The following is a 16,376-nucleotide window of genomic DNA, read 5'->3' as shown; positions in this document are numbered from 1 at the left end:
TTCTGGTCACAGACCAGAGGTAATTCAGTGCAGCCCACAGCTTCCTGCATTCCAGAAACAGCCTTAATATAAAAATCTAATCTCAGATTGCTGTTTATGTGTGCTAGCAATATAGGACTTGCTAGGAATATAACATCAGATCAAGCTATTAATAAATATTCCTATGATATATTGGAAAAGCATGCAGATCTGCATGCTTTGTATTCCTCTTTATTTTTGTCAATGAAGAGTTCACTGAACTTACACACTGCTGTGTGTTCATTTTGCTGATGTTGCTTTACTTTACAGCTTTAAGTGTCTTTCCTTAACACCAACCTTCCCAGGAATACAAAGAGTCACTCCTTACGTAGCATCAAACGTGTTGACACATCACAATACTGAGTGTTCCAGTTGAACGTAGGCTGTAAGAATCTAAGTTGTTGGACTCTAAACTAAGGGACTGAGAGGGATAACTTGCCTGTGCTCTCTTGCAGGGATAGACCTGCCCTTTATGATGATGCCCCATCCTCTGCTTCCCGTCAGCCTACCTCCCGCCTCGGTCGCCATGGCCATGAACCAGATGAACCACCTCAACACCATTGCCAACATGGCAGCAGCAGCCCAGATGCACAGCCCGCTTTCCAGGGCAGGGGCCTCTGTTATAAAGGTAAGAGTCAGCTACAAGACTTGGGAGAAAAAAAAAATAAAATATCTTTTTGAGGCTACCGAAAACACTTATGGTGACTTAAGTCCAATGGCAGGACAAGGGGCATGGAGTACAAGCTTGAGTATAAGAGGTGCCACATAAAGAAAAATTTTTCACTACTCTAAAGGTGACAGAGCACTGGAACAGGTTGCCCAGGGAGGTTGTGGAGACATTCAGAACCCACCTGGACACGTTCCTGTGTGACCTGCTGTAGGTGACCCTGCTCTGGCAGGGGGTTGGACTTGCCGATCTTTTGAGGTCCCTTCCAACCCCTAAGGTTTGGGGGCTTGGAAGGGTGATTTCTGTGATTCCTAAAGGAGAACTAAGAGGCAAAGAGCTTACACTGCCTGTGGCACACCTGGTCTGCAGTTCCTGGTAGTGCTTCAGGTTGAGGAAATACTCAGGAGTGTAGTCAAGAAGTGAAGATGCTCTGCTCTAGCTAGAAAGCTGTAATGTAATTAAAAACAGATATTAACATGGTAGGGGCTGAGGGAATAAGCAGGGCTGCATCTATTAAAGCTCAAAAGCTGTTGTAAAATGTTGTTTAAAGTCAAACTGAATGTTAAAAGAAAATGCTGTAGGACATAACAGGAGCTCTGGTGGGTTGCAATTCTAGAAGAGGTTAATAGCAAAGAAAATCCAAAGTACCTCAGTTAATAGAGTCTCTGGTAGCCACACTTAGATTTCCTTCTGGCTGGATAAAATTGTGTTTATACTTCCAAAGGGCTTCTGATGCTCTCTTCCAAGAGGGTTGTTAAGAAATTGTAATGCCTGTGTTGAGAGCTGAAGTCCTGCCACACACATTGAGACAAATAATTTTCAAATGTAGAATGATAAAGGATCAGTGCATGTGGAGGATGGGGACCTGTTTAGGGCTAGGATCCATAGGAACTTCCTATTGTCAGTGGTTCAGTAGTTGCTGATTGGGGAGGGGAGACTTGATATCTCTGTCCAACTCTCCATTAGTTAATGCAAGTCACTGAATGGTTAGAAATTAAATGAGGTTCCATTTGTTTCTCAGTAACCTCTTCCTTAACTGTCAAGAGACCCCTTGAAAAACCATAACTTTAGTCCAGCAGTGACATATTTGTAGCAGTATGTAGACTGCATGAGCTTTGATTATATTTTAAATGCTCTTGGTATGTCAAAATGAAGATTATGTATTTGTAAACAAGGCTGGGTCTGTGTAATATAAACTCCAAGTTTTGTACACTCTTAGCTTTAAAGATGCTCTTTAGCAGGCCCTTGCTGTTGCTAGTTACTCATTTACAGCTATTTTTTTCCCCAACACCTGCACTAGAGGATACACAATATCTCCCCAGGTCTCACCAGCACTCTGGTGAGAATTATTTCCTCTCCATGATGTAGAGGAAAATCCCCCAGTAGGTGATGTGACAGAGGTAAAGTGTGCATCCAGTGCTGTGGTACTCTCACCTGTCAAGTGCTGCTGCATCTTTCTCTCATTTGTTCTGAGTGCTGAAACTGTAGATGAATTTTATTACAGACAGTGTGAAGCTCCTTTTGTCCTTTCCTTCCCTTATGTACAATCAGCTGGCTCTGAATGGTGATAAGATTAAATCCTGGTACAAAGTGTAACATGTAAAAGAAAAGCCTTGCTGCTGTTATCAGTCAGCAGTGTTACTTGCATTATATGACATTATTTAAGTGCATTTAATAAGTACAAAAAATGACTGGTTTTAGATAGACTCCCATTCTGGCTTCATGACATTGCTTAAAATGGAAGGGATGAATTGAATATATTGAATGTGTATCTATTTCCATATTCTGATGACTAAAATACCACTTGGCCTGTTTTCTATAGGTGTGAGAATCAGCTGCTTTATAAAGGTTTTGAATGAAGTCATTATGCTTTTTATACCACGTTTGCCATTTAGGAATAAGCTGTTCTACCAAGATATGCATGATCAGCAAAGTTAACATTTAGTGCTCCAGAAAGAAATGTCATAACTATGAAACTTGATTTCCTCCTGACAGGAACACTATAAATTAGGCAGGCTCAGTGGCCAGGCTTGCAAAACCTTCTTAGCCATCTATAATCTGATCTGATGTGATTACAGCAGCACCCTCTTGCAGGGCTATAGCTGTGGTTCTGACAGTGCCCCTGCCATCAATCCAGACTTGCAGGCATTTACTGCTCCATTTGAAGCCTGGCTCAGACAGTTCTGAAGAATCTTGCAGAGCTCAGGGTGCCACAAGGCAAAACCAAAATTTGGCAGTAACACCTCTCTCTCTTCTCATTCTTGCATCTACTCTCCTGCTGGGTTTTTTTTTTTTTTCTAGAGCCATTCTTCAGCTGGATGAATTCTGAGGTCCTGGCCAGTGTTTTGCCAGGCTGGAGCAGTCCTGGGGTGGAACTTAGCTGAAGAACACTTGAGTTATGGTGTAGTGGATACGTGTAGTAGTTTGCTGTGATCCAGTGACTTTGCTCCAGTAGCTCAGAAAAAGCTGCTAATGATGGTACTTCCAGATCCTCAGCAGCAGAGTTGTGATGAGCCCTTTATAGAAAAGAGAAATGATTTTTTTTGCTGAAGTTTACAGAACAACTCAGCACCAGAAAGTTAAGATTCTTATTTTTCAGTGGACCTCTAATGACTATGACTTAATATGCATTCACAGCATGTTAGACATAAAGGAGTTGTTAAGATATATCCTGAGAACACAAAATGAAGAGCAAGCTTGAAAGCACACCTAAGTCTGAACAGGTTATTTAAATGAAATTGGGTCTGAAGGAGTCAGGACCTCACAGCACATAATGTGGATGGCAAATACATGAAGAAGTGTCAAAGCAAAGGTGGCAATAGCTCTGTTCTTTGACACTGCTTTTGAACCTCAGATCATATTTTCATATTCAGAGCTCAGAACAAATCTCTGTCCATAGAATGAGCCCTCAAGCTCTGGATCCTCAAGTTTTTGTCTTTCAGTAAAGGCATCAGGAATGTTAAGACAGTGTCATCAAACCTAAAGCCAGTTCATACAGATGAAGCCAGAAGGGGCTTAAATGACTGAAAAAATTAATGTATTACCTTACACACATGCAGCCAAAAGGTGTTGGAGGAGTTTGGGGTTAGGATGGGATAAGGAAGGGTGGGAGTGTCAGGTTTCTGGAGCTGTAACTCTGGGAGTCTGGATGTGCTCTGGAAGGCCACTCCTCAATTGTCCAGTTTGGAGGGCTTGAAATTGTGGGAACTAAATCCAGGACCTTAAGCCCCTCTTTTGTGTTACATATCAGAATGGTACTGAGAGTGATGAGGCACTTACCAGAGAGGTAAGAGGCTCTTTTACTCTTTTCTCCCAGATTTTCCATGCTGCTTTTATTCACCCCACATTTTGCACTTTTCTTGCTCACGTCTCATCCTTCCTCTTCCATCTCTCTTCCTTCTCCCTGTTCTCTCTCCTTTTCCTTCTGGCTCTGTAACAACCTCTTGTGAGTCACTGAGGGATGTGCTTCTCCTGAGTGGGAGGATTTCTGCAAATTGGTTTCCTGATGTCCATTTGTCTTCTAGCATTATTCCCTCATGCTTGCTTTATCCATAGTTTTCTCTTACTCTTTTTTCTCTTATTCTTTCTGTTCTTATCCTGGTCCCCGTTAGGAACGAATGGCCCATTTTTTGGTTTTTTTTTTTTTTTTTTGAATGCAGCTGGAAAACCCAGGGAAAATAAATTAAAATGTAATAGAAATGCTTTCTTAAAAAGAAAAAAATCCTCAAAATCCACTCACTCTCTTCCTCATCTCCTCCCCCCCAAAAAGGAGAAGTGTTTTAGGTGAAATTAGATGTTTTCTTTTGGTAGGAAAAATGAAATCTTGTCTTTCACATCAACTCCACAAGATTTCTGTCTGAATATTTTGGTCTGCTGACAAACAGAACAAAGCAGTGTTTGTACAGTGTGATCCTAGGCATGCAGTAGAAATTTGGAGTCTTTTTTTTGCTTTGTGTTCTGTTCATCTCTTGATTTTATGGAATTGTTGAAGCATTTGTAAAGGATGTATATGACATGATTTTAAATTCCCTAAAGAGAATACAGATGGGCTGTGTAATTATTGCTGAGAGGTGCTATTTTCTGTGTGCTGTAAAACTCACATTCATAATATTTACCTGACAGCCAGAAAAATGTGGCCATCTCAGAATACTCTGAAACAATTCTTCTCAGTATAAAAACATTTATTGTTGCAGAATTTATAACATTTCATATCTCTCAGTGCATTCAATTCATTCTGAATTGTTTTCAGAATATTACAAGATTTAGAAAAGAAAACTTCCATAAAATTTATGTTATTTTTCCCATTATTAGATTTATTCTTCCCTGGTTTATGGCATGTGATCATTGCTGGCAGCTTATTGCTGGAATAGGTACTGGAATGTGTTGGGGGAGTGACATGAGACAGAGGAGTTGGGAGTTTACTTCTCAGGCTGATTTTTGTGGCTGTATCTGTAGCAAAGGAGAAGTGTGTGTGCAGGTTTCTTTATCTTTTTGTTCATGGATACAGAAACTACTCTGCTGGGAGATGTTCAGGTCCCTACATGTTGCATTAAATACCCTGCTCATCTCTCCCCCTTTGAAGGGAGGCATCTCTATCCTTGCAGTGCCAAGAATCCCCTGCTTGTTAACACCAACACTCAAACCTAGCTGATAGGTAAAAAAATAAGCAATGAATACTTCCTTTAAACTTGCTACTGGAAAAAATACAAGAAGAAGCAAGTACGTCTTTATTTGGTTTTTTACTTCAGAGCTTGCAGGGAATTTTGTTTAGTGAAGCTCATACTGGCTTTTAGTTCTGGCTCAGGACTGGCTTAGTCATTGGCATTTTGTGCTTAAAAACTCATAAAAAAAATTAGATATAGCATCATCATCACTCCTGGCAGTGCCTTTCATTCAGTAGCAGCACAATTCGTAAGAGGGGTACAAGAAGAAAATTTCCACTGCGAGGTCCTTTCTGATTTTGGTCAACATTTGACTTCCAAATTCAAAGTAAAATGTAAAGGTAAAATATCAACATGGTGGTGAAGGCTGCCATAGCTTTCCCTGTGCCTGCTAATTGAAGAAGTGGTGAAGGAGGAAGCTCTTGTTTGGCTGTTTCCCAACACCATGGGATTAGCTGGGGTTTTCTGTTTGGCTGAGCAGCTGGCACTTAATGAATTGATAGGAAGTAGTCACAAGGTAATGGAATTAGCAAGTGAACATCTGGTATTAAAAATCAGTAAATGCAGAAGAGTTTTGATGATTTCTTAAATTTGGTGGGAAAATAATTGGCAGTTGACTACAACTGAAACAACTCTATGTCCACGGTGAAAAAAAAAAAAATAATTGGATTTTAAATGGCAAGGTACATATTATAAGTGAATGACTTGCTGATACACTGCAAAAGATGAATGGGATCCAGCTGGCTTTCAGACATACAGATCCTATCTTAGTTTTTAGACCAGCTGTTTACCTTGTTCATCCCTCATTCTTAGAGCAATTGGAGATACTATGAGGAGCTCAGAAAACCAAAAAGTCATCTGTACTCTTTGCATGTGCCCATATCCAGACTGAGGTGATGAAAAATATAAACCCAGCCACTGTTTTCTTGCCCAGAAATAGTTACTTGAACCATCCTGTTTCTTGTCAGCCATTTCAGATTTAGCACAGCTCCTGCTTATTGTGGCAAGATCATTCTTTTCCTTTGAAAAGGCTGAATGCAAACTATGGTTTGCTGCTCTCAATAATGCATTGGTTAAGGGCAGGATATTTTAGAGCAGTATTAAAAATACACTTGTTATTAGAATTTTAATATTAGTATCAACTAATATCAATTGGAAAGGAATATGTGTTTGTTACCTAAAAAATAAAACAAAAAACCACAAAACAACAACAACAAAAAATTAGCAGTTCATTCTTTTGCTAACTGAAATTGTGTTGACTTCTTATTCTCTCTGGAATTCAGCCAGGAGGTAGGAGCATCCTACACTGACATTGGGGTGGTTTTAGATAGGAGGTGCAACCAGTCTGCTGGCTGACTGCTCCTGGCTCCACAAACCCCTTCAGAGAAAGGAGACTCTGGTTTCAATAATTTTTTTTTTTAACTGGTTACTCCTTTTTGAGAAACTGAATGGTGATTTAGCAAGCCCTGGGAGATCAAGGTGTGATACAATAAACATTCCAGTGGGGAGTTTGTGTGCCAGTTCATGTTGGAAATTTTATTCAGCCAGAGCCTACACTCTGTTTTTCCAACATAGTCATCAGCTCTGAACCTTTCTTACTATAGCTCAGAACTCCAGTCTGTACCTAAAGACAGCAGAATTCCCATTTTTTCCATCCTCTCTTTTCACTACTGAGGTCAGATGAATTCCAGCTCTCACTTCAGAACCTTGTAGAGCACAGAAGCAGCACCTCAATCAAATATGAAATATCAGGACAAGTGTCTGAATAAAATCTCCAGGACTCAAACTTCCAAAACCTGCTTATCAGCAGTGAAATGCCATTAAATCCTCTAGGAACTCATTAATAGATTAACATTTGGAAGAGTAATTATAGCTAGACTAGAACTAAGAATAAAGAAAAATAAAGGAGAATCCAGCAGCATCATTTCTCTAAACTCTTGACACAAAATGAAGATCAATACTATAAAAATATCAGAGCTAAGGAATTAAGGTCAAGATGATTATGTCAAAAATAGGTAAGCTGTTCATATATATTTCAAAGGAAACTACTGTGGATGCAGCTGTTAGGTGGTGTTTGATATTATTTGTGTGGAATGCTACCTCAGAGGGGATAGAAAAGGGATATTGAGGTGAAATCAAGGATGAATCTGGAAATTGGATGAGTTGATGACTTCAGTGCTGTTAACCTAAATCATAACTAAAATTAACAATGTCAAGCATTGTAGCTACAGTTCCTGAGCCAAAGCAAGACACTGATCTTTAGTGAGACAAAAATATATTACCCTTCAAAAGGATTAAATATTGCAAAAGTCTTTTTTGAGGATTTATGTTACAGCTCTGTTAAGGGAAGAGAAAAGGTACCATAAAGTGGATACTACAGTTAGATAAATAGGTGAGATCTTGAGAAATGTTTTCATTTTTCTAAAAATTCTCACAATCTTTAAATTACATATAGGTATAATTCATTGCAATATAATCTGAAAGAGGAACCTTGCAAATGTATGGAATGGGAGGAGCTACAAATGGAAAAAAAATTACTTTATTTAGAAATGCTTCTCTAATGCTTGCTCTGATTGTTCCTCCTGTAGAACCAGGCTGCACAGCAGTGGGAGCTGAGCTATTCTCAGAAGGAAAAAAAAGAGAAACTAAATGAAAAGTAACAAGGTTTTAAAATACATAGATGGCAAATAAAATGAAGTCATCAATGTATTAAAAATGTTAAGGTTTTAGGTTTGCAATTTTCCTCTTTAAATGGCCTTATTGATTTGTTACAAATACTGTTAACCCTGTGTTTGGAAAATGGTGAGGACATTATCACTTGTGTTCTCATTTGTAATAAAATAGATTAACTTGCTGTGAAATTTTAACTAGGCTGAGCCACAACAGTAGCTACCTAATGAACCAGAGCACATTGCTGGTAAGTAGCTAAATAGATGCATACTGATTACAGGACTGAAAAATGGATCTGTTTACTTGCAAAAAAAGTCTGTTCGTGGCATTATTCATTATAGTAGGAGAAATTCAGCATTACATTTTCCCACAAACAGTTAGAAATAGATGATTTCTCAATCCATATGCAGCCTTACATGATGATGCTCTGTTCTCATTTGTAATACATATGATGGAGAGAAAAATGCAACTCCTGTGTTGCTTACAACAAAGTGTATCATGCCTGTGTATTTAAATCTCTGTAACTGGTAAGGTGTTAGATGACATAATCAACTCATTCTCTGAGAAAGTGATTCAGTGTGTGATTAAGAATGACATTATTATTTGACACTTTTATTTCTGCCTGAACATTTCAAACCCAGACCCCGAGTCTGAAGGAAAATTACTTGAAGCAGAGATTATTTTATAGCAAGAGACAATGGGAAATGCAGGAGCTTGAATACTTTGCTTTTCCAAATCATCAGCTTCTGAATTACTCAGATAACTCCCATTTAAGATGACATATATGGCTGTTTGTGTGATATCTAAGTGTTAATTCAGAGTCATATTTGTTCATGGGTTCTTTTGCAGAACAGTTGGCATGTCCTCTCCTTGGCTATTCATTTTCATGGTTGCAATAGACAATGAAATTTACTTAAACTATGTACTCTTCCATAAAAGTAATCATTTCAAAATGATATCTTAATTGTAAATTGAGTACTCTGTGGTAAAAAGAGAGGAAATAGTGCCAAAGAGGACTGTTAAAACTGAAATCCTGGGAAATAAAATTACAGTAAGAGCTGTAGTCTGTTAGCAGTAACCTATTTGGAAGCTATTATTATTTACACAGAGGTGAAAGACACAGAATTGATAAGCTCAGGACTGAATGTAGATGATTCATCATTTATTTAGAATAATTCTTGGGATAAGAATGAGACTTCTTTTAAAAGGAACTTAAGCAACCCACAGAGTAAGTCACAGCTTTCTTTAGCTCTTCTGCTCATCTTAGCAACCTCCCAAACCACTCTTCTGGAGACTAAGAAAGGAAAGGAGACTTTAAGATCAGTGACTTTGATATTTTTTCCCTCCAGAGGATGAAAATTTCTTTATTTTAAGCCATTCACTTTTCAAAATTTTAAGACCTTGTGACTCAACATAACAAGATTAATTTCTGTTAAAACTTTAAAAACATTGTTACTCCAAAAAAGTGCAATTAAAAGTTTGCCTTTTAAGATTTCTTAGTTATTCTATATTAATCCAATAATAGATCATTAGTGAAAATAGATTCCTTGAGGATTAGCAGCTATGTAATAGATACACATCTTTTACCTGATTTTGAGGCTCAGTTATTTAAGGTACAATAACTCATAATAAAAACACATTCAGTGCCATGTTTTGAGTTGGTGTGACTGAAATAGGCAAATGCCACTCCTTGTGATTGGGAGGATCCAATCTCACATTCCCTGTGCACCATTTCCCCAAAAATATCTGTAAATATGAAGATGAGTGTGGTTTAGAGAGATGGTTTTAATGGGTAAGAGAATATTCTTAAAATGTTGTTATGCTGCCAGAGCTATTGAATTCCCCCATAAGTTAGGAACAGGAGGTGTTAGTTAGCTCTTTGTAATGGAAAAACTGATGGAATCCACCATCCTCTTCCTAAAGCTCTATTATAAATTTAGGATACTGTCTAGCAAGAACTGCATTAGAAGTTCAGCTGCAACCAAGTTGTTATTTCTAGAAGCACATGGTGAATTGTTACCAAATATCCAGGCTGCATACTCCTAATGAAAAATCTTTGAGAACAGAAAAATTGCCAAGTTCCTTTGAGACAGCTTTCTCAGATTACACTGTAGTTATGATTTTTAATGAGATGGAGGCAAGAGGATCTCCCTCTTTAAAAAAACAAAAACAAAACCCCTGAGTTCTGAGTTACCAGAGGGAAGAGGTGATGGCCAGGGATAAGGGGGCTGCCAAAGATGCCATTTTCTGGAATTCTTTAAAATCAGGTGTTTCCTTGTTAGTGGCTCTCTGTTGGAGCTACACTCTCAAGGTCTTGAAATAGAGGATTTAAAACACAGCAGGGATTTTAAGAAAAGAATATCTAGAATATCTCAGGCTGTGATCTGTCCTTTTTAGAAGATTCTCATTTCTTGTTGGACTTGTGGGCAGGAATGAAGAGTACTGGAATTTTGACTTCATTAAAAAAAGAACAACCCCAAAAAAACCCATATGGAATCACTGGGTTGGAAGGGATCTCAAGGGGTTGTGTAATTTTTTGCCTTCCTCAAGACAGGATGAACTGTTACTTACTCCATGCTTGTCTAATCTGTTCCTAAAGATTTTTACTGATGAAAACTCCACAGCATCTTCAGGCAATCTGCAAGTATGGATTCACAGACCTGTAGATTTCACTTTGTTGAATTTTTATAGTTTTTTCTCCTTTTGTCCTCCTTACCTACTATGTATATTTAAATTGAAGGTTAATATCAAAATTTTGTGTACAAATGTACCCATAAGAATTTGTAAGCACATTCTTACTTTCATGAACCAGTGGTTAATGTTTCATATACAAGTGAGGTTCTTACCATTGCCACAGATTTTAAAATTTGTCTGAGCAGTACCCTGGGTACTATTGCTGTGCTTTGTTCAGATACAGATTCCAGTAAGTTCACAATGTTTCCATTTTCTGACCGTTTTAAGTCCAAAGCTGAGCTGTTACTTTGAAATGTGATTCAAATATGTCAATTTTATTACCTGTAGATGAAAATGGTTTGTGAAAACAACATGAGTAAATGTTCTTCGTGTGTAGAAGGATTAGAAAAGGTTAATAAGAAAAAAAAAAAAGAGGTGGCAAATGCTATGCCATGGCACCAAGGATGAAAATCTGTGCCCAGATATTTTATATATAGGAGGCTGTACTCTTCTTGGATATAAAAGACCAAGCTGCTCTTCTCCAGGTAAATTCTGTGTTTTCTGTATCTCAGAAAGGCCATTTCTTAACTGCTCTTTTAGCCAGCTTGGTTTTTCCATTGAACTTCACTGAAGTTCATGAATCAGATTGCACAGCCCCTGTTTTCTTCTGTTTCAAGGAAAGGATCCAGGACAGTCCCTCTCCAGCTCCATCTCTGGAGGACACTCAGCGTCCTGGCAGCCACGCATCCTCCCACCAGAGCAGCAGCATCTCCAGCTCCCCCTCCCAGTTGGACAACACACCAGACAGAATTGGTGAGTGCCCTAAACCCCTGCACACTGCTGAACCTCAAGGGTCTGAAAACATTGTGGAGGCAAAATAGTTTTGCTTAGCACTCAAAAAAAAAAAACAAACCCAACCCCAAACCAAAAAAACCCCAAACAAACAAACAAAAAAACCCACAAAAAAACCCCAAACAAACCCAAACCAAAACAAACCCCCAAACCACCCTGCAAGTTCATCACTGTAGTTTGTTTTATGAGGTCCATTAGTAGAGCCCAGCCTCTCATATTCATTCTGTGCCACTATCCACCCCTTCTCTGGTACAACCAATTTTTCCTCCACGCTGGAGTAAGAGGTGCCTCTGAAGGCACCTGGCATTGCAAAACAGCAGAATAAATATACAGGACAAGAGAAGTAACCTACAGCAGCAGTGGAAAAGGGACTTTGATCCTCACTGGAGCTTTCCAAAGCTACTATAACTTGGTTTATTAATAGTAGCAGTGACCACTGTGAGCCTCTGGGCTCCAGAAATGATGCTGAAAGTTTTTATTGATGTTGAAACAAAGGTTCAACACTTATGTTGTAAGGGTATGTAGATATACTTTGTATCCATATAAATGTTTCAATTTTTTTTTTACTTTTAGAATTTAAAAAACAAAAATCCAAAACTAACCAAATAAAAAACACACAAAAAAAAAAGAAGACAAAATTAAGTCTTCCCTAAAGCATAGTGATTAAATTTTTAGCAGGTGTCCTTACTGGAATAACATTATTCTGTTCTAGGTTAATTTTAGAGAAGAAAATGTTTTAATCAAATAAGAGCAAAGAAAATAGGAATCCTGAAGTCGTAAATGTAACACCTCTCACTGATCTTGCAGGTGTTAAGTGAAATATTTCTTCCAGCACTGTAGCATATTGGTTTTTCCCTGTCACCTATCAATTTGGGTTACTGTCTGTCTGTATTTTCTATTAAACTTGCTGCTTTATACGTAATTACTAATGCTTAAAATGCTTTTAAAATTATTTCTCTGAAATGCTTTTGTAATTAGTTAATTTGAGCATTTCAGAAGAAGTTACATTCATCTCAGTAACAGTTTGGGTTCTATCTTGGTGTCCCTGTTTGATCAACTTGAGCAAATTTGCTGCATATTTTATTTGACTCTCTGTGCTGTACTGGGACAGGAACATGGTGATTATGGACAATAAAAGTGGTCAATTGCTTTAGAACTTAAATAGTATGAATAAATGTTAAAATATCTATTGACAAAGGGGAAATACAATGTAATATTTTCCTTTCTTGTGACCTTTTTTTACTGGCAGTGTTATATATCTTTGCACTCTGATTTTTTCAGCTATGCTGACCAACAACAGGGAAGGAGAACTCATTGAACAAGAAACTGGGACCAGCCTAAAAAAAATCCAAAAGGAGAAAGGTAAACCCGCAGACTGGTTTCCACCTCAGGCATTTAGTTACACTTACTATGCATTTTATTCTTTTTTCTAGTATTCTGCATATGCAATGCCATAATATTATCAATTTAAGAGAGCTAAGTGCCTAATTGCACTGAATAATGTATCCAGTGAATTTACATGGAGTTCTCCTTAAGAAGTGTAAACAATCAGATCATTGCTTTGCTCTTTTTGTATGGGATGGAGCTAATATTTTGCTGGCCTTTTAACTCAATTAATTACCAAGTTCCTAGCATATACTTAATTAATCACATGTATTGTTTCTTTGCCTCCAGTGGCTGTGTGTGCAGACTACTCTGATCTGGTACCTAGGTGAAGGAAATAAGCCATTTTTGTGTCTAGTGATATTAAATGAGCTTGAAAGGGAGAGGTAGCAAGGGCAGGAGGGATGTTTGCCTTTCAGGGATTGTCCTGTAGGAAGGATTTCCCTCCTCCTCTGCTCAGTTCTCCCTGCAGTCCTCGTTGGCTCCTGGAGAAGATGGATATTTTGGGGGATGCAGGTGAGCTCTGGGGTTGCTGTGACAGAGGGCATGTGGCTTCTGGGGGAGAATCAAGAAGAATCTTTTGTTTCCTTGCAAATAGAAGAAAAAAACAAAAATGACATTTATAGGCAAGAGGTTCATTCTGGCAGTGCCTACAGGAAGCACCATACTAAATGAGTGCCTGCAAAAAAAAAAAAAAAAGAAGGAAAAAAATAAATAAGAAGATGGGATATAGTTAAAAAATAGAAGAAAAATGAAGGTAAGTGAGTAATGGGTAAATTCTGCAAAGTCATATATTGAGGGAGGTGTCAAGGTTTCAGAGTGAAAAAGATGCGAAGGGAAAGAAAGAAGGAAGGGAACAAAAGAGGAGATAATATGAACTAAATGTACTTTTTAAGTCTACTGTAAATATGAACGTTTTATCATAAATGAAAACACAAATTGATTTATATTGTAATCATGGTGATTTAAATGAATACTCTCAGGAAACTAAAAGGCAGGTATGGACAATTTTATGAGCACTCACAAGATAATTTGTAGGCTCCATGTGCCTTGTGGTTCCAGAGTTGTATAAAACTGTTCCAGCAGATTCTGAATTATCAGCTCTATTCCATGGACATCTGTGACTGATCAAATCATGGGTAGGAAGAACCTGAAAATTCCTTCTTATATTTTCGATTTTCTTACTCAAGTCTCTCTCTGGTGTATGCAGAAGCTGTTTTCTATCACTGCTTTCTCTAGACATTTAAGGACTTCCCTCATGAACCCCAAAAGAGCCCTTTGTCCCATTCTGAGATAATTTTCTGTCTGGGTCATCATGCTTAAATCTTTCCCTCTTGACTTCTGTTGGCATTTATGGACTAACACCAGAGGCTAACCAGTTACCAAGCATACCTTTATGCCTATGATTAAAAAATTACATTTCTGAAGCAATTGCATGTAGCAGAATGTGTAGAGGAATGGCCTGAGCATGCGTACACAGCCCCATGGTTGAGGCACTCAGGTGCTAATTACGAGGTGGGAGGTGTCAGGCCCACCTGTGTTAAGCCCCCACCCAATTAGGGTGTGGCTCAGTCCTTTAATTGGCCCCCCCAGTCCTGCTCATGCGCAGCTCAGCCAAACCCTAATTGGGCGGGGGCGGAGGCCTAACGCAAGCTCAGGCCTCCCGCCTCATAATCAGCACCTGAGTGCCTCAGACGTGGGGCTGTGTACGCATGCTCAGGCCATGCCTCTACGTGTTCTGCTACAACTGCATAGGTGAGTATTTATCTAAATCTGAATGTAGTTGATTTTAATTTTGTTGAACTGTGCATGGTTTCTTGCCACATATTTAGTCATTTTTCAGCAAACCAGTTCAATGTCCTGTGGGGTTTTAAAATGCAAATCTCACAGTTCTCGGTAGTAGCAATCCTGTCAGCCAGGATGGATTAAGGAAGGTACCATTTGGGAATCAGAAAAGACAATTCAGGAATCCCAGAAAGCATGAAAATAATTTAAACCCCACCACCTGTGAACCCAGTTGCCAGGCTCCTGAGATGCCTGAACGTTCCTTGTAACATGGACGAAATCACAGAAATCTGATGCTGACATTTTGTGCACCCTAATTCACTTCAAGATTCAAGTTGGATAGGTTTATTCATTTCCTGCTTTACATTTTTGTTTAGTTTTATACGTTCTTATACAATTTTTTTACTTCTGCACAGGCTTCGAGGCATTTTTTTAGTTGGAAGTTTCATCTATGTCAGAAAAAAAGAACCTCAAAATTATGAGATATTATTACCATTCTAAGGATAGAATAAGGTTTCTGTTTTTCTCCTTGGTCTGCACAGGTCAGATTTTTCTCTGAAAACAAGAAATTACTTCTTTTTGTGAAGTAAAGATACAATTTTGAAGTAATCTCAAGGCCCCAGGTTCAAATCCTTTTGAGGACATTATAACAGGAGAAATGATAAAATTGAAAAGGCACCAATAGTGTATATCTAACGATTCAAGCTGACTTTGCATTTGGCACTGGGACAGACCTGTGTTACAGTTCCAGGAGGAATCTCTGTTTTATAGGATACCAGCACCCAATAATTGACGGAGTGCTTCAGTAGGACAGAGTTAATGCTCTCCGCTCCCCAGACTGGGTGTCCTGGGCCTTTCTGTCACCTTATACAAGTGCTGTTATTCCTCAATGATTTATCTCACTCCCATATAGATTCTTTGTTCCCAATACTGTGATTATTCTCCTGTTTGTAATTAATTTTGGCTCTGATGCCACCTCAGACATGTTGAATGTTGCTCATAGTCAGATGTGGTCACCGAAGAGTGCAATCTTTGCTCAGCAAAGTAGATTTGTGTCATTGGTACATAGAACAAGCTTTGTTTTTTCATAACCTGCCATTACTTGTAGCAAGGCAAAATATATTTACCATGGAAAAGATTTTCAAAGTTATTAAGAAGGAATGTAGTTAAAATAAAAGTATCAACATTTATTAAGGATGACAAGTAAGCGGTTTATACAGCCGTGGCAAACATATGTTTTCACATCTGTTTTGAGTAATATCATCATGATTTTAAAAATGATTTATAGCTCTGCAGGCCATAAAATGCCAGCTTTGCTGTAAGTTGGAAGTTCTGAAACAACAAAGAAATTATTGAAGGCATATATTGAACATTGTTTTGTGTTCCACACCTTGATGTAACTTCACAAATCTGAGCACTCTCTAACGGTGAAGATACCAACAAATGAAACTTAAGTGACTGACATTTAGCAGTAGTAGTACTTATGTGAAATCTTAGCATAAACCCCAATAAAAGTTGTTATTATTATAGGCAAATGCTGTGGTGTCCCTCAGGATACACAGGGGATTTTGTTTTCCCACATGCCATTAAAAATGATCTCAGCATCAGACAAAAAATCTGCCACTTTGTTCTCATCAAAGTAATTTCAAGGTAATTAGGACTGAAGA

The 16,376-nt window shown here is 38.3% G+C and overlaps 1 protein-coding gene across 6 annotated transcripts in view; it reads left to right on the top strand.

The window, feature by feature from the left end:
- DACH2 (dachshund family transcription factor 2) overlaps positions 1–16,376 on the top strand; it is a 260,918-nt gene that overhangs the window by 198,468 nt on the left and 46,074 nt on the right. For all 6 annotated transcript variants that reach the window (XM_071757543.1, XM_071757541.1, XM_071757545.1 and 3 more), the window contains 3 exons: positions 474–646; positions 11,367–11,502; positions 12,823–12,903. In XM_071757543.1, the coding sequence (XP_071613644.1) occupies positions 474–646; positions 11,367–11,502; positions 12,823–12,903 (390 nt within the window). The remainder of the gene's footprint in view (positions 1–473; positions 647–11,366; positions 11,503–12,822; positions 12,904–16,376) is intronic.

Source organism: Heliangelus exortis, chromosome 14, assembly GCF_036169615.1.
Source record: "Heliangelus exortis chromosome 14, bHelExo1.hap1, whole genome shotgun sequence".
Taxonomy (NCBI): Eukaryota; Metazoa; Chordata; class Aves; order Apodiformes; family Trochilidae; genus Heliangelus; species Heliangelus exortis.
Note: the sequence above shows the minus strand (reverse complement) of the source record. Positions and strands in the feature narration are given on the sequence as shown.